This window comes from Chaetura pelagica, unplaced genomic scaffold (assembly GCF_000747805.2).
Source record: "Chaetura pelagica isolate M959 unplaced genomic scaffold, ChaPel_1.0 scaffold542, whole genome shotgun sequence".
Lineage (NCBI taxonomy): Eukaryota > Metazoa > Chordata > Aves > Apodiformes > Apodidae > Chaetura > Chaetura pelagica.
This window is the reverse complement of record NW_009952493.1, coordinates 61,885-89,754: the sequence shown is the minus strand read 5'-3', so window position 1 is coordinate 89,754 and position 27,870 is coordinate 61,885. Positions and strand designations below refer to the sequence as shown.

The following is a 27,870-nucleotide window of genomic DNA, read 5'->3' as shown; positions in this document are numbered from 1 at the left end:
TAGATGACCTTTAAAGGTCCCTTCCAACCCCACACATCCTATGATGCTCATCCAGCACCCTCCTCAGTCATGCCTTCTCCAGGCAGGCAAAGCAATCCTTACTTGTTCTTCCTTCCTCTGGCAGCATCTGCCCCACCCTGGAGCACTCATGTTCTTCTCCTCTCACCCTTCTCTGTTTCTGCTACATCCTTGGGCAGACACGCAGCCTAGAACTGCATGCACTGGGGCTTGTTTCTATCTTAAATACAGGTACAAAAACTATGCTTCAATTCATTCATATTCTTTTATTAATAAACTGCAATAATTCTCAATATCCACACTCAACAATTCCTAACAGGGCTCAGGCTGCTGAGCATGGGTCCACCATTTCCTCAAAACTGTCATACCTTGGATCCTGGCCCAAAACAGCAATCATTTTTGACTGAAGTTAGAAGAGCTCTTCCTCCCACACATCACTTTCCATTTATTTATATCAAATTTCCTCTGCCATTTTATTTCTTAGTCACTGAGCTCCAGAAGAGCAAGTTTTGTTACCTCATCACTCAATCTTTTTGCCAGTTTATTCCATGATGATAACGAAAACCAAAGGCCCCAGCAGAGATTCATGCTGAACTCCACTGGCAATAGCCTTTCATCCTTACACCCTTTCATCACTCACCTACTGCCACAAGGACCTTCTACCTTACAGATTTCTTTTCAGCTTCTTTTAAAAGAAACTTCAACTAGGAGCTTTGCTGGAAGAGCCGTGACCAACAAGAAGACTAGGTCAGCCCTTATTCCCACATTCTTGATTCCTGTCATGATCTCCAGATGTAGGCCTGCCTAGGTAGGCAGGACTGCCCTTCCAGAGGGCAGGCTGACCCTTCCCAGTGTAACATCTCTCTGCAGATATCCACTCATTTGATTCTTTATTACAGTTTCTGTTGAGTTCCAGGTGCAAAGATCTGGAGCTCTGGAACCCTCTTCAAAACAGCACATTTGCCATCATCAAGCCCTCACATTCCAGAGCCTTTTTTAAGCAAGGTTACACAGAACACTCATGAGGTCAGCTACTTACTTCACAAAAAGGTAAAAGCCAGCCTTAGCAACCCACCACAGCTCAGAACCTCTGTTCCAGAACCTCTTCTAGAGCTAGTCCAAATGCAGCCAGGGTCCCCAAGAGCAGGTTCTGCAGCCTCCATGAGTGGTGCAACCTCCTCCTTTCCCTTTTGTTGTAACCACACAAGAAGCTTTCAAGTGGTCAGGGTAATTAGGAGGTAGGCAACAAGCACCAATGCTCCTCTAAGAACAATGCTGAGATTGAATCATAGAATCATACAATCATCATCAAGGTTGGAAAAGACCTTCAAGATCACCAAGCCCAACCCCCCCCCCCACAACCCACAACCACTAAACCATCTCCTGAAACACCACGTCTGCCTGTTTGATGAACATCTCCAGGGATGGTGCCTCCCCCACCTCCCTGGGCAGCCTGTTCCAAGGCCTCACCACTCCTTCTGGGCAGAAATTGTTCCTAATATCCTGCCTGAACCTCCCCTGGTGCAACCTGACCCCATCTCCTCCTGTCCTATCACTGGTCACCAAGGAGAGAAACCCATCCAGTCTCACCCTAAGTTTATTCAAGGGTGTTTATAACCAAGCACTGACACTATCAGTTACATCCACACAACCAAAAGGCCTTCAGCAGCATCACTGTGCTAAGAGACCAGAGAAACCAACAGGAACATCAAAACCCAGAGAAAAAGCAAAGACTGAAGATTATCCTTAATTCATACAGAAATTGGAGGTCTTGTATTTTCTTAGATATCCACAGGGCTTTACAGGATTGTCCCTGGGGACCATTATCTCAGATACAAATCCAGGCTGGGGGAGAATGGCTGGAGAGCATCCCTGAGGAGAAGGACTTGGGGGTGGGAGGAGATGAGAAGCTGGACATGAGCCCCCAGTGAGCACTGGAGCCCAGAGGCCAATTGTGTCCTGGGCTGCATCACAATAAGGGATTGTGCCAGGGAGGGGATTCTGCCCTTCTGCTCTGCTCTGGTGAGACCCTCCTGGGGTGCTGTGTCCAGCTCTGGAGCCCTGAGCACAGGAGAGACATGGAGCTGTTGGAGAGGGTCCAGCAAAAGGCCACCAAGATGATCCAAGGGCTGGAGACAGGCTGAGGGAGCCTGAAGAAGAGAAGGCTCCAAGGAGATCTTAGAGCACCTTCCAGTGCCTGAAGGGGCTCCAGGAAAGCTGGGGAGGGACTTTTCACCAGAGAAGCCAGTGACAGGACAATGGGTGATGGTTTTAAACTGGAAGAGGGGAAATTTAGGTGAGACATCAGGAAGAAATTCTTCATCATGAGGGCAGTGAGACCCTGGCCCAGGTTGCCCAGGGAAGCTGTGGCTGCCCTATCCCTGGACATGTCCAAGGCCAGGTTGGATGAGGCTTGTGCAGCCTGGTCTGGTGGGAGGTGTCCCTGCTCATAGCAGGGAGGTTGGGATCTGGTGATCTTTCAGTGCCTTCCAACCTTAACCATTCTATGACTCGATGATCTCCCCTAAAAATCCAGTCCTGGCCAACTGCAACTGTGCATTTTGCTGATTTGTTCCTTAACCTCCTCCAGAGACACTTCATGTAGAGTCAGATAATGAGTTAACATCAACAAGTCCGTGACATACACTAGATGAAAGTTCAGTGCTAGCTGCATTGGATTGCTGTAAATCTTGGTGCTAAGCACAGCTGGAATCGATCCTTCAATTCCAAGAGTATCAATTTAAACAACCAAGCCCGTGTCTGTGACACGGCAGGAGCAGGCAGGGCAGCAGAGAGCACCTGAGTCCCTTATCTCTGGGCAGTTACTGTCTGGTTGCTCCACTCCAGCAGGTCTGAGCTCAGGCAGGGATGTTCCTCTCTCTGCAGAACTTGGCCTACACCCCCCCCTTCTGGCTGCAGCTGATCACAATCTGATTCTTGTAGATTGAATTAAAACATCATCCATTAGTTTCATAACTTATGATTTTATGCTAAGGGAAAAAATAAAATTAGTGCTTTTTTTCATTATTACAGTTCTTGTCTATTGAAAAAAAAATAAAGGCCTTTTATTGAAGTCATTGCTCAGTGACACTTTTATCTCCTCTCAGAATTTAATTATTCACAACTTTACAATTCTCCAGGGACTACCAAAGCACATTAAGTAGCTCTGCCTCAGATCAATGAGAAGATTAAATAAAGCACCAGTCTGACAGAAGGAAATGGAGGCAGAATCAGCTCTTTGGTCTTGTCTGCAGGCAATGAAACTGAAGCACAGTGAAGGATTCCTATTTCCAATTGAGCAGCTCTCCCCCAGGACCACGCTCTTCACCCCTCTCCATGCTAGGAGGAAGATCACAGGTCACCATGTGGCTTTGAATATTAATCAAGTAAAATACCAGTGCGTGCTGTGATGCAATAAATTGGATTATATGAATAACTCCCCTCAAGCTGTCATATCAAAACAGTAAATCTAAACAGGCTGTACTAGTGTACTCACTGGGATGAGCTAATTGTCCATGCAAACTTCACTCTGTGCTCTTAAAACCTGCATCCTTGTTAATAATATGCTTAATTACAGTTATCTACAGTTCAGCCCACAGGCCTCTGGGGGGTTCTCAGCACAGATGACTGGCTGTACTTTCACATCCACAAGCAGGTGGTTACACAACAGCCTCCTGTCTCCCCAGCTTTTGGAGCCACTGCAGCATGTGAAGCAGAGAGAACAGCTCCAGAACATGGAGTCCCAGCCTGGCACGTGAGGGAAGGTGGCACTTGAGGGCAGCAGCAAAACTCAGCCCCAGCCTCAGGCTCCTGCACTGCTGAATGAGCTGGATTCCACTTGCACAATGGGCCACTACCCTCGTGTAGAATCATAGAACATGCTGAGTTGGAAGGGACCCATCAGAATCATCAGGTCCAACTCTTGTCTCTGTGCGGGGCACCCCAAGAATCACCTCATGTGCCTGAGAGCATCATCCAAAGGCTTCTGGAACTCAGGCAGGCTTGGTGCTGTGACCACTGCCCTGGGGAGCTTGTTCCAGTGCTCAACCATCCTTTACCTGATATCCAACCTAAAAACCTCCCCTGATCCAGCTTCCTGCCATTTCCCCCAGTCCTGTCTCTGGTCACAGGAGTGAAGAGATCCTGCCCCATCTCTTCCCCTCCTGAGAAACCACAACTGCAATGAGGTCACCCCTCAGCCTCCTCGTCTCCAGTCTGAACAATCCCAGTGACCTCAGCCACTCCTCATAAGTCATCCCTTCCAGACCCTTCCCCTTCCTCTCTCTCCTTTGGACACTCTCCAATAGCTTGATGTCCTTCTTATATTGTGGTGCCCAAACCTGCAGGCAGTGCCCAAGGTGAGGCTGCACCTGAGCAAAGCAGGACAATCACTTCCCTGGACCAGCTGGCAACTCTCTCCTTGATGCAGCCCAGGACAGGGTTGGCCCTCCTGGCTGCCAGGACACACTGCTGGCTCATCTGCAGTTGCCACTGACCAGGACCCCCCGGATCCTCTCCAGCCACTCATTCTCTAGCCTGTACTGACCACCAGGGCTGCCCCATCCCAGGTGCAGAATCCGGCACTTGCCCTTGTTAAGCTTCATGTGGTTGGTGACCCCTCATCTCTGCAACCTGTCCAGGTCTCTCTGCAAGGCCTGCCTGCCCTTCAGGGAGTCAACAGCTCCTCTCAGCTTTGCATCATCAGCAAACTTGCTTAGAATTCCTTCGAGTCCTGCATCCAATTCATTGATCCAGATGTTGAAGAGCCTGGGCCTGGGATGGAGCTCTGTGGGAACCCACTAGTGACTGATCTCCAGCCTGATGTTCCCTATTCACTGTCACTCTTCGTGCTCCACCTCTGAGCCAGGTGCTCACCCATCGTGTGGTTCATGCTTTATATGGCATATGCTTCATGTCTGTACCAAACACCCAAAGTTCTGAGTATCCCCAGCCCAGCCGAGCTCTGCTTCCAGTCTACTGCAAAAATAATAAGCATTAAAAGTCAGCTGAGCTGGCCAGGTTCCCTGAACCCCCACTCCCAGCAGCCATCACCTGGCAGCTCTTATCTGTGGAACAGCAGCAGCAAAAGTTTTCTTAGCTCATGGACTCCAGGAAGAAAGAAAATGGGAAAAGAAAATAAGAAAGACAGGTGTGTCTGCTCAAGTACAGGACTTGAATCACCCCCAGAAAATAATGCCTAGAGCCATATGAGCAGCAAGAGAGGCATTTACAGCTCTAGACTTGCTACAGATCATCCACTTTGTAAGGCTGGTAAGGAAAGGAACAGGCAGGCAGGGAGAGTGGCTGAGCTGCAGGACAGCCCCAAGGCCCCACCACACACAGACCAGCTGCAGGGACAGGCATACTCCAGCTGGTGGCTCTATGGGGACATAGCAGGTTCCTCCCTAGCCCTACACTAGATTTCCAGAAGTTCTGCACTCACTCTGAAATTCTGACAACACATTGAAACAAGTTCTCAATTTCCTATTTTCTTGCTGTTCTAATTAAATTTAATTCCAGAGGTGTTGGCTTGTTAGTGTCCTTGAAAAGATCATTCTCTGATGTTTAAAGAGTTAAAATATCTCAACTAGTTTCAGACTTTAGCTGAAGCTACTGTTCCATGGTGCCTTCCTAACCTAGGCCTGGCAGTCCAGAGTGCTCAGGTTAACTTCTCTGTTCATCTGACTCGATTTGCTGTTGTCAGAATCTCTCAAAGTCACACCCGTCTCTTCTCCTCCTGGCTCTGTCTGCACATTTTGGAGACACCCTGGTAATCAGCCCAGAGGACTGCTCTGGTACCTTGGTCAGTTTTGGAGCTTCATACAGGGAGGACAGAGACTTTACAGAATCACAGAATTAATTGTCATGGTTGGAAAAGACCTCTAAGATCATCATGCCCAACTGCCAACCCCCCCCAGCCCCAAATTAAGATAAAGTAATTTTTAAAAATGCCCACTAGAGCATGTCCTGAAGTGCCAGAGCTACACAGTTTTCAAGTACCTCCTGGGATGGTGACTCCACCCTGACCACCTTCCTGGGCAGCCCATTCCAGAGCCTGAGCTCTCTCTGGGGGCAGAAATTCTTCCCAGCATCCAGGCTAAACCTCCCCTGGCCCAACTTCAGGCCATTCCCTCCGGGCCTGTCGTTCTCCACTTGGCAGAAGAGGACAAACCCCCTGCCCACAACCTTCTCTCCAGCAGCTGCAGAGCCAGGTCTCCCCTCAGCCTCCCACTCTCCAAACTAAACAAGCCCAGTTCCCTCAGCCTCTCCTCACAGGATCTGTTCTCCAGAGCCTTCACCAATCTGGCTGCTCTTCTCAGAGCCCCTGTCTAGAAGCAGCAAAGCCTGCTGGAGGCGGGTATCTCCTCAGGGCAGTGGTCTTCAAGAGAGTCCTGAGCAACTACAAACTGCCAGTTAGAACAGACCCCTGGGAGACATTTTGAGATGCTGTTTTCAATGCATTAGGTCAACTGATGTAACCAGAAAAACAAACTTTGACACACACAAGTCTTTGAGGCCTGGAAAGCAGCAAACTTCAAGCATGGTTTATCTCTTCAGACACAGTGGCACTCACCAATCAGATTGAGAGAGGAGTTCTCAGCTTTTTCAAAGGCAACTTGACTGTTTCCAAGAACCAAACCAACCTCAATCTGCAAAAGGGAAATAAACAAATAATTACATTAAGCTACTAGGCTCAACTTCAGGTTGCTCCTCAGGTATCTCTGAGCACATCTTGAAGAGCAAGAAACAGCAGCAAAAGCTCCTCTACAAAAGTCATTGGGAAGAACGTGAAATACCAACAGCCTCCTCTAAAATGAACAACATTGACTGCAGGAGCTCATCAAGAATAATTATTTGCCTTTTTGAAGTTATTTGTTTAGTTCTAAACCAACTATTTTATTTCAGCAAGATCTAGAAAGCACAAAGTCATGTCTTTTCTACAGGAAAATGTAGCCACCTCTGAAAGACAAAAAGGCTCAAAAAGGGATGTGTCCATGAATTAGTACATAGCAACCAAAAGATATTCCTCTTATCTTCCCCAGCTCTGCACTTCAGTGGGTGCACTCTAAGCCCCCAACTCCAGAAAAGCAGGAGACTGAATCCAGAACAAAACTCCTTATCTTCTCTGGGGCAAAAACAGCAGCAAGACTAAACAGATGTGAAACTTCTACACCTGCAAGTAACCTTATTTCTCCTTGCAGCAAGGTCTGATCAGTATTGGACTCTCTGCAGTCCCCAGGGAAGGCACATGCACTCCTGTGAGCCCACCTTCTGCTTCTTGCTTGCTCCAGACTCTCCTTTGAGAATGCTGGGGTCCATAGCTTCCATGTCCTTCACCAGGAGGCCAAAAAGTTTATCATTAAAGCTGAACACAAGCTGTGGAAAGAAAAAACAAAAGGGGATTTTAACTCCTTAAAAAGCTAAAAAGGATTTTGATAAGGCTACTAAGATTTGAAGAGAAAGGCTGGAGGCCTAAGTTTACCTCTGAACAAATTCCACCTACTTTATCCTATAAAGATCTGGTGGACTGAACGTGTCCTTTTCATGTCCCACAGTAAAGGGTAACACATCAACTCCAGAGCTTAAACTCAAGTGGAAAAATTGAAAGAAAAATTCTCTTTCCACAAAAAGCTTCTCTTTTCCACCCTTTTGTCTCCAGCTAAATGTTCTGTTCATAGGATCACAGAATCATAGAATCATAGGGGTTGGAAGGAACCTCTGAAGATCATCAAGTCCAACCCCTCTGCTGCATCAGGAACACCCAGGGCAGATCACACAGGAACGTGTCCAGATGGGTCTTGAAAGTCTTTAGAGAAGGAGTCTCCACAGCCTCTCTGGGCAGCCTGTCCCAGGGCTCTGTCACCCTCAGGAAAGAAGTTTCTCCTCATGTTGAGGTGGAACTTCCTGTGTTGTCAGTTGGTGCTGTTTCCCTTCATCCTACCATGGGCACCACTGAACAGAGACTGGTCCATTCTTGACACCTACCCTGCAGATATTTGTAAACATTAATCAGGTCCCCTCTCACCCTTCTCTGCTCAAGACTAAACAGCCCCAGGTCTCTCAGGCTTTCCTCATCAGATGTTCCAGTCCCTTCATCATCCTCATAGCCTGCATAGGACTCTTTGCAGCATCTCCCTGTCCCTCTTGAACTGGGGAGCCCAGAACTGGATACAACACTCCAGATGTTGTCTCACCAGGGCTGAGTAGAGGGGGAGGAGAACCTCCCTTTACCTGCTGGACACACTGTTCTTAATGCATCCCAAGATACCACTGGCTCTCTATTCCATCTCTTGACATTTTCCTCTCACTTGAAATACTGGTTTGAAGCAAGGAGAAGGATTTAGCTCAAACCTTTTTGATTTTCCGCATTCCAGTTTGACAAGGGTACCTCCAAACCAGTGCTGCAGTAGTGAGAGACAGAATGACTACAAGAAGCAGAGCCCATGCCAAAGAAAAGCAGGCTGTCTCTGCACAGTTCCTTTCCTCCAAGATTACATTTATAAATGACTTAAGATTCAGGGCCTGCAAGTTATAAACTACTGAGAGAGACAGAGATGGGCCTGTCCCCAGATGTGGCAAACCAGAGGCTACCACAAATGTTCTTAGGGGCAGAAGCTCATCTGCTGCAGAGCTGAGAAGGTTCAATTACAGGGACAGCAGCTTCCAGAAACCCCCAGGTCATCCCTGTTCATACCTGGTTTACTGGGGCATCCAAAGAGCAGGAACAAATGTTCCAATAAAAGACCCTGCATTTGAGAGGTGCTACTGAGAAGTACTTAGAGCAGGTGTTCATTTTGATTGTATGTAGAAGGAAGAAAAAATTACTTCTCAAAAGCCACCAGGACATGTCATGTTTATATCCAACCAGGCCACAAGAGAACCCAGCTCCCCCCAGCCTTGGGATTTTCCTCACAAAGATGAGAGATTTATTTAGATAAGGAAATGCAGATTTAAAACCACTCTGCTCACACTCTCAGTGGATGTCACGATGGTTGAACTTTTCACAAAGAAACCACTCACACAACAAGCTCCCAGCACCCTGGCATCCCTTAGGATTTTACACCATTGGGGCTTTAAAAACAAACCAAAGCCCCCACCTGCTGGCCTACAGAGAAGGCTTGGCTGTTGAACTGCTGGATGAATTCAGCTGCCATCTTGTCTGTGTCATAAGGGTTGGAGTCAATGTTCTTCTTCTGCAGAAAATCAATCTCAATTGTCATTGTGCCAATGCACTGCTTGGCCTTGTCAAAAGTGTATAAGGAAACTGTGAAAAGAACAAGAAACAGCACATTTCAGAATAGCAAGGTCTCTTCACAATATATGAAACACACTGTATGTTTGGCAATACCTGTTTCTCCCTTTCTGAAAAAGCACTTGATGAAATTGAATAACTTATATAATCTGAAGCCCAGGAAGTTCCACCTCAAGATGAGGAAGAACTTCTCTACTAGGAGGGTGACAGAGCCCTGGGACAGGCTGCCCAGAGAGGTGGTGGAGTCTCCTTCTCTGGAGACATTCCCGGCCTGTCTGGATGCCCTTCTGAGTGACCTGCCCTGGTTTGGGTCCTGCTCTGGCAGGGGGGTTGGACTCGATGATCTTTAGAGGTCCCTTCCAACCCCTGACATGCTGTGATTCTGTCATTATTTCTCACAGAGACCCTTGTTTCTCTCAAATTAATGCTCAGCCTCAACATACATCAAATATTTCTCCACTGAAAATACCTGCATTTCTTTAAACACCCCAATAGAGTCCTTTAAAACAGCCCAAAACCCATAGAGGCTTGAGGGGATGAGGACAATGAAAGTAACTTCACACACACTCTAGTGTCACAGTATCTACATCTAGGGGTTTGGAGGACATATCTTCAGAATGTTCAAAAGAAAGGATTTGAAGCAGTCTTGCCTCAAAATGCAATGACAAGAGGTCATAAGAAAGACATTGACCTGTTGGACCAAGACCAGAGGAGGCCACAGAGTTGAGAGGTTGGTGCTGGTCTCCCCAGGGCAGGTTTAGACTGGACAGTAGGAAAAAAAAATTCACAGGAGTAGTCAGACACTGGAATAGGCTGCCCAGGGAGGTGGTTGAGTCAACATCCCTGGATGTGACATTGGTGGATATGACTTAGAGAAGAACTCTAGATTAGGGATGATGGTTGGACTCTACGATCCCAAGGGGCTTTTCCAACCTGAATGAATGAGGGTTCTATGATCCAAGGGCTGGAGCAGCTCTGCTCTGGGGACAGGCTGGGAGAGTTGGGGTGTTCAGCCTGGAGAAGAGAAGGCTCCAGGGAGACCTTAGAGCACCTTCCAGTGCCTGAAGGGGCTCCAGGAAAGTTGGGGAGGGGCTTGGGACAAGGGCAGGGAGGGATGGGATGAGGGGGAATGGATGAAAACTGGAAAGGGGGAGATTGAGGTGAGACATGAGGAGGAAATTCTTTGCTGTGAGGGTGGTGAGAGCCTGGCCCAGGTTGCCCAGGGAAGCTGTGGCTGCCCCATCCCTGGCAGTGTTGAAGGGCAGGTTGGATGGGGCTTGGAGCAGCCTGGGCTGGGGGGAGGTGTCCCTGCCCATGCAGGGGGTGGGACTGGATGATCTTGAAGGTCCCTTCCAACCCAAACCATTCTGTGATGATTCTATGATGATGATTCTAGTTTATTTTTCATCCTGAAGAATAACCTATAATGAGGGGGAGACCCATAAATTCATATTTCTCCCCCATGGTTGGTTGCTGAACTAAAGCTACTTGGGGAAGGTAAGACTAACCCTCAGCATGATTAGCTGAGAGAGCAGGTCTGTGATTGTCCTTGTCCCAGACTTTGCTTACAGACTCCCCAGCCACATGGCCATGTGTGAAGAAGAACAATGCAGTGATTTCATGCAGTGACTAAATGACTTGTGGATCCCTCCTGAGCTGAAAGGCTTTGTAAAGGGATCTACAGGTGGGAACAAGTATTGATAAAACCAGTGATCTACCAGGGCTTTTCTTTTGTATTCTCCTAATCATGTGAAAACTATGTTTTCAATTTCAGTTTGAAATGCAGCCCAGTGCTTAGGGGCACAGTGAAGCTGAGTTCCTTTGACCCCCCAGTGATATGGTCAAGGTTTTCCAAGTGAGTGAATCTTGTAGGTTTGTGGGAAGGCTGAGAGCATGGAGAGGATGTGGGTGTCTTGCCTTGCAGGTGAGGCCCCATTTGGAGAACTGGGCCCAGTTCTGGGCTGCCCAGTTGCAGAAGGACAAGGAGCTGCTGGAGAGAGTCCAGCCCAGGGCACTGAGATGCTGAGGGGACTGGAGCATCTGCCTGTGAGGAAAGGCTGGGAGAGCTGGGGCTGTTGAGCCTGGAGAGGAGGAGGCTGAGGGGGGATCTGCTCAGTGCTGATCAATATCTGCAGGGGGTGGCAGGAGGATGGGGCCAGACTCTTCCCAGTGATAGGACAAGGGGCAATGGGCAAAAACTGGGAGCATTGACCAGCTTGAGGGCAGGAGGCTCTGCAGAGGGTCTAGACAGGCTTGACCCTTGGACCAAGGCCAATGGCATGAGCTTCAAGAAGGCCAAAAGTTGGGTACAGCACTTGGGCCACAACCACCCCCAGCAGTGCTTCAGGCTTGGGGAGGAGTGGCTGGAGCTGCCCAGCAGAGGGACCTGGGGGTGCTGCTTGACAGCTGGATGAACATGAGCCAGTGTGTGCCCAGGTGGCCAAGAAGGCCACCAGCATCCTGGGCTCCATCAGGAACAGTGTGAGCAGCAGGAGCAGGGAGGTGATCCTGCCCCTCTGCTCATCCTTGGTGAGGCTGCACCTCGAGCATTGGGTGCAGGTTTGGGCACCCGAGGATAGGAAGGACATGGAGGTGCTGGAAGAGGGGGCAGAGAAGGGCAACCAGGCTGCTGAGGGGTCTGGAGAACAGGTCTGATGAGGAGAGGCTGAGGGAGCTGGGGCTGCTCAGCCTGGAGAAGAGGAGGCTGAGGGGAGAGCTCATTGCTCTCTACAGCTCCCTGAGAGGAGGTTGTGGTGAGGTGGGTGTTGGGCTCTTCTCCCTGGTGACCAGCGATAGGACAGGAGGAGATGGGGTCAAGTTGTGCCAGGGGAGGTTCAGGCAGGACATTATGAACAATTTCTTCCCAGAAGGAGTGGTGAGGCCTTGGAACAGGCTGCCCAGGGAGGTGGGGGAGGCACCATCCCTGGAGATGTTCATCAAACAGGCAGACGTGGTGTTTCAGGAGATGGTTGTGGGTTGTAGAGTGAGTGTTCGAGCTTGAAGATCTTGAAGGTCTTTTCCAACCTTTATGATGATTCTGTGATTCTATGATTCTAAATGTGAGGTTTTCTAATTCAGTTTCATGTCAGTATGAAACAGGGAACTCAGCTTTTATAAACGTACATCCCGACCTCGCTGCTGACTGACTTACCATCTATCTCTTGGCCAATGGAAAGTCCAGCCCATTTTCTCTGTAAAAAAAAAGACAAAAACTTCAGAAATCTTGTCCTCCAGTAAGAGAAACAGCCACTCAGTTCAGAATCCTCACTCAGAAAAGCAAGCTCCCCCAGGAGTACCTTAACCAGCAAAAAGGGCAGAATGGGATCTTCCAGACACCCAAATTACAGGAAATGAGACAAAACATGGAATATTTTCTATTAATAATTCTATTTTCTGATCTTAAAGGTTGTTCTGTCCACACTCCTTCATGTTACCGGTCACCCCAATGTCTTGCAGGTAGAAACACTGGACAGGGCTGTTTGCCACCCTATTCATTTCCTTCCAAAGCTCAGGAGATGATCACAACAGGGAGTGGAAGAGCCAAGAGAGGCTGTGACACACTCCATCATCATGTTTCAAGTTACATACTTGCAGGAAATTGTTGTAATGTTCTTCAAGATATAATATTACCTAAAACTAAACTTATTCAGAGAACTAGGAAGAATCTTTCAAACCCTTTAGGTCACTTCAATTTCCTTTCAATGATATGTGCAGTTCAAAAACTGCATGACAAGTGGGAAATGGCTCAATAATTATTATATGACACAAAAAAAAAAAAATCTATGACCTTTACTATGCCAAAACTTTTGGCTTAGTAATTGCAAAAGTGGTTATTTTTTCAGTGGCTCTTGTGTTCCAGATTGCCTCGTGTGTCTTTGCAGCCCACAGCTCAGGCTGAGCAGTATTCACAGTGTCTCAAATATCTGAACAGCAGAGAGGACGAATCATAAAAATACCTAATTTCATGACACAAAGCTCTGGTAAGATCACTTTTGAAATGTTGAACTTTATGGTCATTTTGTTTGGAAGGAAGAAGTCCGAGAGAAAGGATTAAATTACCTTTTTTCAGATATGAAAATTCCTTCCTATATTCCCTCTCCAATATATGCATGGTTCAAGCTTAAGGAAAGAATTCCCTGAGGAGAACAGAGATCAGCCTGGCAGAAATCAAAGCCCAGAGAGGAACCCTTCCATGTACTTACTGGTGTTCCCAAGAAGGTGAAAACAAATTATGTTTCTATATTCAATATCATGCTTCAGAGCTCCCACTGTTTACCTGCAAGGCCAGGAGGAATTCTCCCCTTCCCTTGACACTCCAGTTCCTCATCAAAAGATACTCTGAACTCACCTTCACCTGAAGGACCAGACACTGCTGAGCACAAGTCCAACAATGCTGGTCCCACTCACTGGTTCTGCTGCAAACACTGGGCCCTGCTGAAAACCCCCAGGCTGAGCCTGCTGTCCAAGTTCTGTTAGAATGAGTAGTTAGGATCTTCTCTGTGGCAGAGATACAGCTCCATTCCTACACTGATTTTGGTGTTCTCTGCTAAGCAGTTTGTCATCACTGCACAACACTTCCTCTTTTGGGCTCTGCAGCATAGAAAACTTGTCATGGTTTTGGATCTTTAAGCCCAGAGTTAAGGTTATTACAAAGCAAAGATGGTCAAGAACTTGACGTGCATAATGAATGTACAACAAACAGGCTTCTTGGAGGCCCTAGAGCCTGTGTCCACCACACAACCCCCCATGAACCCATCAGGTAAGAACATACTTTGTGTAACAGAGGTTGCAACTACCCCAGGCTTCAGACAATGCTGGAAATTAAAACCCAGGAATACTCAAAACATTCATCCACCAGCAGCTGTAACACTTAGAACCACAGTCACTTTTGAGAGGGAAGCATCCTTCCCCATTCCTTGGCAGGAGAGCTCTCCCAGCTCTGCAACAACTACTAGAATCTACAAAAATCAACCCTAGACCACAAATGCATCAACTTTAACCCCATGATACAAATGTCTTCTGCTGGTAACTGCTCTTCAGTCTGGGCATCACAAACCCTAGTTAGACACATGGTTAACATGCCAGCCTGTTCACTCACTCATCTGGACAACTTTGAATTTGAACATGTCAAAAAGCAGGAAGTCATTGTGGGGCCTATGCCAAGTCATCTGTTAAAGAAAAAAAGAGTCTTGTGTTTTCAGCACAGAGAATTGGCTTCTAGAGCAGTTTACTAGCAATAAAATCTAAAAGCACTAAATCAATGACCATGATCATGGCAGTTTTATGTTATGCAGCTCCCTTTGTGAGCCAGTTAAAGGCTACAAGATTAATTTCTCTATATAGAAGTTAACTGTATTAATTCTTTATTCTAACTATGATTTAACATGTAGTAGCTTGGCTTAATTAAGAAAGGACAAGTTAAATCTGTTTTATGCATTACATTGTACTTTACATCTAAAAATACTAACAGCAACTGAATACAGGCAATAAAACTTCCAGTATGTCTTTAAAAGAGCAACACAGCAAAGAAAACTCTTTAAGCAAAGAGAAACCAGGGAACAATAAAAATTCACAGATTAGCTGATATTGCTGAGGCTTTTCTTTTTTAAATAGTTTGGTGGGTTTTTTAAAGGTTAAAATTACACCTTTTCTAGTACCTTTACCCCACCAGGCACTAAGAATAGATCAAAGCAATACAAGCACGTTTGCTTCAGTCATTGTAAAGGTCTCCTTGAACTTCTGCTGACAGAAATCATATTTTGCAGCAGACATTTCTCTCCAATTAGAACTTGTCTTCAGTCCTAATCTCAAAAGAGATTTTTGCTTCTCCTGCAGCAAAACCATGAGTCAAACCACCTCCTACCTGGGGCAAGCTGAAGGCGATGCTGCCGGGAACCACTGAGGGATGGGTTCTCAGTGTGAAAATGTACTTGTGGTTGGGAGAAGTCTTCACAACAACATGTCTAGAAGAGAGAACAAGGAGTATTTTACTCAAATCTGTAGACCCAGGAGGATTTTGCATTGCTCCCAGTGCTGAAAATTGAGAAGAAACAAGGCAAATATCTGGTGCTCCAGAGAATGAAACCAAGGCTCTAGAGCTCCACCACAGTGCAGCCACACAGCAGTTTTCAAAGGAGTCTTTCAGCTTCAGTGATAAAACATTAACTCAAAGCTCAACTGAAGACATTGTGCCTATAATTAATGTTTACCCTCCCCCACCAGTAGCCCTTTTCTTCAGGAATTGCACTGTGCCAATGTGAGAGAACCAAACCACAACCACAAAGCCCAAGGCTGCTATGACACAAGAAGTAAATTTTTCCCCATGAGGACAGTCAGACATTGGAACAGTCTCCCAGAGGAAGTGGTGGGTTCCTCCATGTTGGATAATTTTAAGTCTCAGCTTGACAAGGTGCTGGGCCACTTCATGTAAACTGTAGTAGCACCAAGAGAAGTTAGACCAGATGATCATTGAGGTCCCTTCCAACCTGATATTCTGAGTCCATGACCTAAAAATCAAACCTGGTTTCACATCTCAAGCACCTGACACCAAAGCATCAGTATTTTACCCCAATACAAGCAGCATCCAGGCTGTGATTTCAACAGGAAATTGATGCAAAGGCCACACAAGGATTTTAGTAGCTTGTTTAGAAGTTTAATGGCAAAAGAAAATGGGAGGAATTTCTGTACAAAAAGTATAATCACACAGGGATTGGGCCTGTTCTTCCTGTTTGCTAGTGAGCAGCAGCTTATCAACTCGGAGTCTGAAGGCCAAGAACACAGAAAACAAGAGCATCCAGACAGGAGCAGACAGAGCAGCAGCTGCATGTGTCTGTGTCTCAGAAGGGAAGCTGTCAGGGACAAAGACACTAAAAGCTGCTTATAGTTCTCCTCAGACTATGCCTGATAGCTCCTACCATGTGATAGGCAGACTTCTCTGTGGCCTAAGAAAGCAGAACCAAAGAAGGTGGGATTTGTGTGCACTGGTGGGAGAGGCAGTGGTGGAATCAGGTTCCACCTCAGCATCATCTTCTCAGCTTCCTGTACTTCACCCACCTCTAAGGTATATGAAGCCATCAACTCATGGGAGCTGTGGTGTTCCCCTCCCATCTATGGTCAGGAACTAAGGGCTAGATGAACTAGGCCCACAGACCTGGCCATGCTCCCTCCCTGGCAGTGAATGGATTCTATGCACACACACTCCAGGTGACTCCAGGTCATTTGCACATGCACAGTGAATCCAGCCCCAACCCAAGCAGATCTGCTGCACACCTGTACATTGGCTGCCTCGTGCATGTGCAACAGCTTCAGCCACCTGGCAGGGAAGAACATGTGGCACTCAGAGCAGAGGAAACGTGTGGCCTGCACAGCCAAAACCACTTGACATCCTTAGAGTTGGCCCAAACGGACAGGGAAGCTTGCAAAACCTTTCCAGAACCACTATCCTTGATGGCATGTTAAACACACCACCTAATGACACCGTCCCCTCTTCTCAAGTGGACTGGTGGTTTGACTCTTCACTGGTTCTGGTCCTAAATCACGCACCAGCTGCCCAAAAGCCCAGTTTCAGGGACAGGTACCCTTCCTTTTCCATCTTCTCCTGCCTCAGGTGTAAAGGCAGAAACCTGTAACAGCTGGCATGGCTCCCTCTAAATCCTGCAGAGGGAGAGCAAGACATTCACTGGTGCTTCTTAGTGACCAGGGAAGGTTTCCAAGGACTGGGAGAAAGCAAATGTCACTCCTATCTTCAGGAATGGCAAGCAGGAGGATCCAAGAAACTACAGGCTGGCCAGCCTCACCTTTGTCCCTGGGAAAGTGATGGAGCAACTAATCCTGGAAACCAAACATAAAAGGGAGACAAAGTGACTGGGAGCAGTGAGCATGAGTCACATGGCCACGTCAGGCCTGACCAGCACAATAACCTTCCAAGATGCAATGGTGAGCTCTGAGGGTGAAGGAAGAGCCATGGATATTGTTTATCTCAGCATTAACAATGCCTTTTACTCTGCCTGACACAACAATCCCTCCATACAAACAGCCCAGGTGAGTGGGCAGAGCTGTGGGTTAAAGCTGCCTCGGGGGCTGTGCTCGGCGAGTCCAGCTTCGGGCAGGTCACTTGTGGCATTCCCAGGTGTCCACATGGGGCCAAAAGGACTTCAAATCTTCATTAATGAGCAGGATGATGGGGCAGAGGGCACCCTCAGCTAGGCTGCAGATTACACACCTGCTGATTGTGCTGCTGGTCAGAGGGGCTTGGACAGGGTGGAGTTATGGGCTGACACAGATCCCATCAAGTTCAACAAAGGAAAATGCAAAGTGCTCCACCTCGGGAGGAATAACCCCACGTACAGGCTGGGGGCCAAATGGCTGGAGAGACCTGGGATCCTGGGGGACAACAAGGTGAACATAAGTCAGCAATACATCCCAGCAGCAAAGAGCCAACACCATCTCAGGCTGCAGCAAGGACAGTGATGCCAGCAAGTTGGGGCAAATCACAGAAGCACCAAAGCTGGAAAAGACCTTTAAGATCATCAAGTCCAGCCCATGACCTGACACCACCATATCTCCAGACCATGGCACTAAGTGCCACCTCCAGCCTTTCCTTGAACCCCTCCAGGGATGGTGCCTCCCCCACTTCCCTGGGCAGTCCATCCCACTATCTGATCATCCTCTTCATGAGGAAGTGCTTGCTGATATCCAACCTAAACCTCCCCTGGAGCAGCTCCCGGCCAGGCCCTCTCATCTTGTCACTGGTTGCCTGGGAGAAGAGCCCAAATCCCACCTGAGCACAACCTCCCTTCGGGTGGTTGTAGAAAGTGAGAAGGTCCCCCCCCTGAGTCTCCTCTTCTCCAGGCTAAACAACCCCAGCTCCCTCAGCCTCTCCCTATAAGACTTTCCCTCTGGTCCCTTCACCAGCCTTGTTGTCTCCTCTGTACCTGCTCCAGCACCTCAAGATCCTCCTTAAAGTGAATTTTGCTCAGCCTGAATGTTGCTCCAAGGATTGTTTCATTTTAATTTGAGTAGCAGGTAAGACAGAAAAGCTGTCCAGGAAGCAGGGACTGAAATCAGGAGGTTTCCAGCACGGTGTATCAGCCTGAGTAATTAAAACTAACGTCCATACCCAACCAACTGGAAAGCCAGGTATTATGCTGCAGTGTCAGACACACATGCCTGTGGGCAAAATACAAGTCCCAGCCATGCTATTGGAATAGCTCAGCAAGACTACACCTGATGACAAGTAACACCCCACCAGAAGCAGCTCAGACCATAAAACAATTCAAGATTAAAGCTTCTTCAGACCGACATAGATCCTGAGCAGAGCATTGACTCTGGCTCAAAACACAACAATGACTTTAACATGTGCAGATTCAGCATCTCTGCAAGAAGAAAGAAACTCCACAGCTTATGGATTCCACTTCAAAGAAGCAAAATGAAAAAAAAAATTAAAAAAATGAGGATACCTGGTAAAAATATTGGGGTGGAGGGTAGTATCCACAAAGATATGATACCAATTAAAATTACTATAATGAAGCATTCACCAGAAACATTCCCAGCAGACCAGGAAGACAGCAGACCCTGACAGCAGGCAAATGGATCTGAGTCAGACAAAAAAAACATTTTAAAAATTAAGAAAAAATATAGAAAACAGATCAGCTTTCTGAAGGAAAACCTCTAGCCAAGTGAGAAATTTAGAAAAGGTCAAATCCTGACAGGTTCTTAGAGAAAAATCTGCAAAAGGCACAGGAACAATGATGTTTCTTCTCACAGACAGCAAGAGCAGGCAGCCTCCACCAGGCTGTAAGCAACCTAAGTCTGAAGAATGTTCAAAATAAGACAATATTAGGGAAAACTAAATCCATTTCCCTGCATTGATGCTCACCAGGGAGGAGCTTGGTGAGCTTATGGAGATCACCTCATTAACAACTTCTGCTTCCAAAGGAACAAAAGGAACAATAAGTCCCCAGGGCCAGATGTCTCCCAAGAGCCACAGAGGAAACTGCTGCTCTCACCCACTCAAAGCCTTGTCTGAACCTTCAGAAACTGTCAGTTGACCAGGCTGAGCCAACCAACAGATAATAGATAACAGTAACCCTGGATCTATTAGATGTTACGTTTGTGAAGAAAGAGCACAGCTTTTGGAAGGGAAAGATCTGTGCAAAGGCACCAGTAAGCATTTGAACAACGTGGGCAGATGTTCCTCTGTCTGTGCTTGGAAACCCCTGTAAATCACTCAGCAAGGCTCCTAAAGGGCTCAGCAGAGAACTGCCTTGGCAGAAGAGAGAGGGATGGTCCTTCCATGTAAAAACAGGGATAAAAGGGATGAATAATTAGTCAGTTCTCAATATTAAAAAAAAAAAAACCTGCCAGTGAGGTAACCTGTCCTGGTTTCCTCCCAGCCTGTTGTCCCCTTCCCTGTCTGGGTGTTTTCAGCACTTGTTTGTCTCTACAAAATACACTGGGAGTCCTTGAAATAGAAGGATGTCTCAGGAACTTCAGACAGTGCAATTTAGCAAACCAACACAGTAAAATTGCCTTTCATGCCATGAATTCAAGCATCACAAAATGGTGACTCATCCTCACCCGACTCGCAGGATGCTGAAAATGAAGGATGAAAAGACCTACAGCAGCATCTTGGGGACAAACCAGCCTGCTGATCCAAGGTCAAACTCCCAGCACCAAATGGAAGTGTTCAAGGAAAGTTCATTGTGTAACTGGTACCAAAAAAATCCTCTGTGCAGCCATTCCTGGTGAGGACAACACAAGCCAGACCTGCTGACTGGGTGCAACCCACTGCAGCAGAGCACAGGACGGTCTTGCTCAGAATATCTGCAATGCAGCAGGATGACTACATCCCTCAGCAGTGCCTGAGTATCATGATGTTTCTCTACTCTAGTCACTTCTCAAGGCAATTTATAGCACCTGCTCACACCAGACATATGCTGCTTTCTTTATGAGCTCAAATTTCTAGAAACAAGCAGCTCCCCTGGGGAGAATCAGTCCAGCCAGGATCATGACCAGCCTGCTTTCCAGGCAAGTCTCAGGGTACTGCTTCCTTCATGCTCCCATAAATGGGATGAAAGAGGGGAAGGAAAGCAGCCAGCTGCTGCAGGTCTGGAAGCTGGGTCCCTCCAGGACATTCCTATTTGAGGAAATTAACATTTTTATAATGCATGAGGTACAATGTTCAGGTACTGAGTAATTTTTCAATTACTTTGAAAAAAATCCACTTAGAGAAAAATACCATTTGACGAGAGTAGGACACCACCCTGGTCCATGCAGATACTTGTGCCTGCTTGTGGCTCTAAAATCTGTGCTCATTGGGGATTTTTTCAGTGGGGGTGTTTCTGTTTTGATTTGCTATTTTATCCTGCAGATGAGGCTGAATTCACAGTTTATCACTGAACAGCAAGTCTTACTACACATTGCTCCCTGGTTCCCTGCAGCTCAGAGTCACTTGGTTCACCCTGGGCAGAATTCATCTGGGCCAGGTATTTCATGGTAAAGCCCTAAGTGTATTATTCAGTCTCTTTTTTTTTAACATTTTTCCCCTTTTTCAAACCCAAGCTCTGCCACTTTCTGCTGCACGTGATGCTCTTTCTGCTGAAATTCATGACTTGTGTCTACAATTTACATCTGGAAATCTTTGAGAGCCCCTGTGCAGTTGCAGCAAAGTAAGGAAATTAATGATTTTAATTGGCTTTTTTTTGATACAAAGCCCTTCTGTGTGGGCTGGGCTGAAAAATGGATGTGTTTTCTTTCTTTCTCACAAAAGTAAAATCCAGACTCAACTGCTATCAGTCCTCAGAGAACTGTAATTACGGAATCCAAATTGTGCCCACTCTCTGGTTGCCTTCCCTCTTGTTCCTGTGCATGAAAATCCTCAGAAGAAGAGAGAGTTTCTACTGACTCTGCTCAGAACTCCCAGGTCACAGAATCACAGGAAGTCAAGAGTTGGAAGGGACCTGCAAAGATCATCCAGTCCAACCCCCCTGCCAGAGCAGGACCCAAACCAGGGCAGGTCACTCAGAAAGGCATCCAGACAGGGCTGGAAAGTCTCCAGAGAAGGAGACTCCACAACCTCTCTGGGCAGCCTGTCCCAGGGCTCTGTCACCCTCACAGGAAAGAAGTTCTTCCTCATGTTGAGGTAGAACTTCCTGGGCTCCAGCTGGAATCCATTGCCCCTTGACCTATCACAGGGCACAAGTGATAAGAGCTTGTCCTGCCTTCTTGAGGCCCTCATGTATTGATCAACATTAATTAGATCCTCCCTCGGTCTTCTCCTCTCTAGACTGAACAGCCCCAGGTCTCTCAGCCTTTCCTCATCAGACAGATGTTCCAGTCCCTTCACCATCCTCGTAACCTCCCTTGGATTCTCTTCAGTCAATCCCTGTCCCTCTTGAACTGGGAAGCCCAGAACTGGACACAACACTGCAAGGGAGGTCTCACCAGGGCTGAGCAGAGGGGCAGGAGAACCTCCCTAGATCTGCTGGACACACTCCTCCTGATGCACCCCAGGATGGTGTTGGCCTTCTTGGCCACCAGGGCACATTGTTGCCCCATGATATGTGTTGATATGATGTGGAAGTGAGAAGATGCCCCTAGTAACACAATTAAATGATAAAAATCTACTTGCAACAGCTCTAATATTCTAACTATGTAACAGTAACAACAGTAAAAAAAAATATCAAAAAAGGCCTGAAGGCCTCATTAAAATGGTGATTACAATTAGTTAAGCAGTTCCAGTACCCAAGCAAGAAGTGCTTCAAAGAAAAATTCACCATTTTTTCAGTCTCATCAGTTCTGAGAAAGAGGCACAATGTAAAATTTTGGTCTCTAAAGATGCAGAAGTTTTGCTAATTCACCCAGTGAACTCACTTCCCCAGATCTGAAACTGCATCCCCACCTCCAGCCAAATCTTAAGAACAATTCCTTCTTGGTTAAAAGTTAAGAGAGCAACAGTGCACACTTACTGCCCAGACTGGAATTCCTTCTCGTTCACCACAGCACAGTTGGTTAATGACAGTTCATCAGTGGGACACCTTGCTGCTTGCATGGGCTACAGGAGAGAAGGAGGGAAAGGAAAAAAGTTATCAAATAAAACTTTATTTTTCCTTGACTAGGCCAAGTCTCCCATTTTCTGTAAATCCACAAGATACAAACAGGTCTCAGGAGTACAAGCACGAGCAGACAAGCTCCCCACCCTCTGCAGCACCTCCAATCCAGATGTCTCAAGCCCAGAAGTTCCATCTCAACCCGAGGAAGAACTTTTCCTGTGAGGGTGACAGAGCCCTGGGACAGGTTGCCCAGAGAGGTTGTGGAGTCTCCTTCTCTGGAGACTTTCAAGACCTGTCTGGATGCCTTTCTGAGTGACCTATCCTAGTTTTGATCCTGCTCTGGCAGGAGGGTTGTACTCAATGATCTTCAGAGATCCCTTCCAACCCCTGACATTCTGTGGTTCTGTCCCCAGAAGCTCAGCAGCTGGTGAATCCAGTACACCTTGTCTTTTCCATCCTACCTAGGGAAGAACCTAACATTTACCTAGGAAAAGCCTGCAAGGCAATTGCTGGTAACTTGCTAATGAAGCCTGGTGCTCATGCAGCTGACCCAAGCCCTGCAGCACCCCAGCAGGCAGTAAAGCACCCACTGAAAGGAGATTCCTGCCAAAAAACAAGACCCTGGGATATTTTGAAAGCTAGAAAAGCAAAGCAGCCTGGAGGCGACCAGTCCCTCTACAGCCCTGGGTGACCCCATCCCATAATATGTGCTGGGTTAGTGAGACTATGTGTGGAGAAGAGAATGGAATAAATACGTCATGGAATCATAGAATTGTTAAGGTTGGAAAAGACCCTCAAGATCATCAAGTCCAACCACCCACCCTACAACCCCCAACCACTAAACCATCTCCTGAAACACCACGTCTGCCTGTTTGATGAACATCTCCAGGGATGGTGCCCCCCCCCCCCCCCGGCCCAGCCTGTTCCAAGGCCTCACCACTCCTTCTGGGAAGAAATTGTTCCTAATATCCTGCCTGAACCTCCCCTGGTGCAACCTGACCCCATCTCCTCTTGTCCTATCACTGGTCACCAGGGAGAAGAGCCCAACACCCACATCACCACAACCTCCTCTCAGGGAGCTGTAGAGAGCAATGAGCTCTCCCCTCAGCCTCCTCTTCTCCAGGCTGAGCAGCCCCAGCTCCCTCAGCCTCTCCTCATCAGACCTGTTCTCCAGACCCCTCAGCAGCCTGGTTGCCCTTCTCTGCCCCCTCTTCCAGCACCTCCATGTCCTTCCTATCCTCGGGTGCCCAAACCTGCACCCAATGCTCGAGGTGCAGCCTCACCAAGGATGAGCAGAGGGGCAGGATCACCTCCCTGCTCCTGCTGCTCACACTGTTCCTGATGGAGCCCAGGATGCTGGTGGCCTTCTTGGCCACCTGGGCACACACTGGCTCATGTTCATCCAGCTGTCAAGCAGCACCCCCAGGTCCCTCTGTTGGGCAGCTCCAGCCACTCCTCCCCAAGCCTGAAGCACTGCTGGGGGTGGTTGTGGCTCAAGTGCAGGACCTGATGTCTCCTTCTTTCTTCCCTCACCTTACTCAGAAAACTGAAATTTGAGCACATCCACTCTGGACAGACACACTGCAAACAAAGCAACTCACAGCAGCCCTGAACATCTGCAGCAAAGTTTACTTCTCACCCAGCTGCCACCTAAATCCCAGAGTCCCTCCATAAAATGTCCCCAAAGAAATATCACAATGCAAATATTTCCTACTCTATAGGAAACATTGCAGATCAGTAACAAACACAAGAAAATTAAAGTCAGTCCCAGCCTAGCACTATTAAAAAAAAAAATCACAGCAACAACTCTTGTGGGGGTGTCCTCTCTCCCTCTTTTTTTTCCCCTAAAGTCAAATGAGGAACTCCAGTTCAATAGTATCTGTTCAATTTTTTCCCCTCCACTATTACTCAGGAATCACCAATATAAAATAACCAAATACCCCCTCTCAGCCCATTTCCACTCTGAGGAAGCACACAGGAGGAGTGAGAAGCAGAGAAACCTCAGCCCTTTCCTACGTCCCAAATCCCACTTCTGCAGAATTATTCCGCGAAACAGTGGCTGAAAGATGAAAATTGGGCTCAAAATGCCTCCAGAAGTGGAGCAAAGGATAGAAAAGGTCAGATGAATTTAACATTAGCTACAGACTAAAATAATTAACTGGGAGAAAAGCTAAACTTGACCCCCAGGATGGTATTTTTAGAATCAGAGCACAACTATTTTCTTTGTCTGGTACAAATTTGCAGGCAGCACAACAGAAACTATTTCTCAGTGTGGACTTATTGCTAAAAGCAACTCAGAATGGATTTTCTCTGCAGACACCCTAGGATCCCAGCAAAGACTGGAGGAAATGCATTGATCCCAATACACACATCTAGATAGTTTCCCAGGAGCTGACATCCTGCTCTTCCTTCTCGCCTCTGCCCTTCTGGGCTGTTTGAGAAACAGTCAGAGAAAATTCACCTCCAGGTGGGCTGAAGCAAACCTGCCCCCCAGCTCCATCCCACTTTTTATGCCATGATGGAATTCTTCTGGAATATTTGCTGTTCAGAACAGGATTATCTCAGGACTTGTATTGGATAATGCTCAGTTGCCCTTGGTTTATGTGACAACAGGAAAAGATCCCATTTTCAGCCTTGAAACAGATTCATCCACCTGAATCTCAGTGTAATAAGAGAATCAATTAAATATCCTTGTGATAAAAAACATATGAACATCAGTGGACTTTCAATATCCACATCCTGCCTGTTAACGCTCAGCATCTTTGGGCACTTGACACAAAAAAAAACATTCACTATTTTGTCATTTCTCCTCCCACCCGCGGGGGGACTGTTTTGTGAAGGACAAGCTCTGATCACACGCAAGAGGTCAGATATTTTGAGAAAACTGAACACAGAGCTCCTGGATTAAACCTTTTTACAGCACTAGTCCTCAGCTGCATCTTTAATCCTTGCTGACAAACTGCTTCCTACATGCTAACAGCCTGGCAGAGCTGCCATCCTCCTGTGTTATTTCTGTCCCTGTCTGGGAATCTGCAAGCTTTGCATTAAGGAAATGCTACAATACCTAGGGCTGCACTTTCAAGCCAGCACAAAGTGCTCCTTTTGCAAGCTCCACGTGACAGATACATGGCAGAACATCCTTGGCTCTCTGACACATGAAAAAACAGACCTGCTTCTGCAGCAATATCAGCACTGCCCATGCTATGTGTCAGCCATCCCACCACTCAGCAGCTTCTCCTTCTGGGGTGTCTGGCAGCTCATTTCTCGCTGACAGCGACCAACATTTCAGAACACACCTATAACCCACCTGGTGCTCCCAGCTCTCCAGGGTATGCCCTCCTCAAGCTCCACAGAACCATCGTGGAATGGTTTGGGCTGTAAGGGACCTTAAACATCATCTAGATCCAACCCCCTGCATGGGCAGGGACACCTCCTACCAGCCCAGGTTGCTCCAAGCCCCATCCAACCTGCCCTTCAACACTGCCAGGGATGGGGCAGCCACAGCTTCCCTGGGCAACCTGGGCCAGGGTTTCAACACCCTTACAGGGAAGAATTTCCTCCTCATGTCTCACCTCAGTCTCCCCTCTTCCAGCTTAAATTCACTCCCCCTTCATCCCATCACTCTCTGTCCTTGTCCAAAGTCCCTCTGAGACCATTTTGCAGAACTTTAATACATTATCAATATACAGAAGCGTTTCTAACATAAAACAGCTTGTGCAACAAAGGGGAGTCACTTCAGGGAGGAAGGTTTTCATGGGCACACAGGGAAAACTTTGAGGAAATCTGGTCATTTGAGAGATGAGGATTAAGCTGGAAAGCACCCACAGAGAGGGAGGAGGAACACAAGGTTCTGGTGAATTGCAGGGGCTCCCTCTTACCTTCCTCTCCTCAGCCCAGTTCTCTCATCCCCCCCATCACTGCTGCTCACAGGGATCCTTGTCTTGTGTGCCAGGCCACTGAGCTGTCACAGCAAGGATGTGGGCCTGAGGTTTTCTGGCACAAAGGCAGAAGTCCCAAGCTGTCACATGCAGTGTCACAGCCCAGAGGGCTTCAGGTGCCACTGGTACCACTGCCAAGGAACAACTGGGGTTGTTGCATTTTGGGTTCCAACTCTTCAGGAGACCAGCACAAGGACTCCTGGAACCCTGCACCCTCTCCCCTCCTCTACCACCCAACAACTCAATGACCTGCACTTCACATCACTTCTCAGGGAACAGAGGCAAAAGCCTTGGGAGTATTTCTAAGAAACCTCCAGGTAAATTTACACAAGGTAATTTTAAGCTGACTAGTAGGTTACTGCTGGGAACCAGGCAAGGCAAAACAAAGCTCATCTCTAGCAAAGCACCAGATCTTGCAGCTGACAGTGAGTGTCATCTGCTGCAGTGACACTACTGGCAATACTGCTTGGAAGGTGACCCACATACATCTCCACAGGCCGCAGGTTTGCCTGTGTCCACAGTATAGATATATTAGGCTTAAAGTAGCATAAGAAGTCTTCACTGTCTCCAGTGATCGTTCTAGTTTGCGCAAGGAGGAGACTCCAAGGACAGAAAAGTCCTGGGGACGTGACTCCACATCTGAGGCAGTGCCTCTGTTCTAAAGTACCCTCAGCTGGAGGCATCCATCACCCATCACACAGCACCTGCTATTAAATCCATGCCTACAGGAAGGTCTGCTCCAATATTCCTTCTGTTTACCAAGAGAAAAATGAGATCACATGGATGCATTGACAAAACTCATGCTGAATGACCAATGTGAAGGACCTCACCTTTGGATCCATGACAAAGCACTGATGTTGCCTCTACTCTTCTGCTACTGAGCTGATGTGAATGATGAAAATCCAGCACCTAAAGGGTCAGCAATGCTGACATTTTATATTCACTAAGTAAGTCTCCCCAAAGAACAAATATCTTCATAATAGAAACAGCCACCATCATGTCTAATCTTTCTGAGATCTTAAACATGAGGAAATTCTTTCCTGTAAGGATGGTGAGACCCTGGAACAGGTTGCCCAGGGAAGCTGTGGCTGCCCCATCCCTGGCAGTGTTGAAGGGCAGGTTGGATGGGGCTTGGAGCAGCCTGGGCTGGTGGGAGGTGTCCCTGCCCATGCAGGGGGTTGGATCTAGATGATCTTTAAGGTCCCTCCCAACCCAACCCATTCCATGATGATGATCCTATGATGATTGCATGGTTCTATTCTTTACTTCTTAGCTGTGTGGATTCCAGTTTTCCTCCATAAAAACATGAAACCAAGTTGTTTTTTCATCTTGGGTGAGCCCAGCCCAGAAAGCAATGCTAAGATATTTGACTCTTTTCATACATAAAATTGCTCCTTCTGAATTTCAAGACAAGCACTTGAAGCAAAAGCAAAGTCATGCTGGTTAAATATATGAGTAGGAAAAAGAATCTCTGGAATATTTTACATAGTAGTACACTGTATTGTTGCAGGAGAAAGAATAAGGTACAAAAATAAGTTGATATTTGTGAATTGTTAAGGCTGATGATGGAGGAAGCTAAAGAAAAACATGTTTCCCGTTGCTCAGCCCC

General features: G+C 47.2%; 1 protein-coding gene across 1 annotated transcript in view; it reads right to left on the bottom strand.

Moving 5' to 3' along the window:
* NSF (N-ethylmaleimide-sensitive factor) overlaps positions 1 to 22,322 on the bottom strand; it is a 74,776-nt gene extending 52,454 nt beyond the window's left edge. The window contains exons 1-6 of the mRNA XM_010008871.1: positions 22,240 to 22,322; positions 15,135 to 15,234; positions 12,423 to 12,462; positions 9,117 to 9,283; positions 7,288 to 7,395; positions 6,593 to 6,668 (exon numbers count right to left, since the gene is read on the bottom strand). Coding sequence (XP_010007173.1) covers positions 6,593 to 6,668; positions 7,288 to 7,395; positions 9,117 to 9,283; positions 12,423 to 12,462; positions 15,135 to 15,234; positions 22,240 to 22,322 — 574 coding nt within the window. The remainder of the gene's footprint in view (positions 1 to 6,592; positions 6,669 to 7,287; positions 7,396 to 9,116; positions 9,284 to 12,422; positions 12,463 to 15,134; positions 15,235 to 22,239) is intronic.
* Positions 22,323 to 27,870: the final 5,548 nt, after the last annotated feature.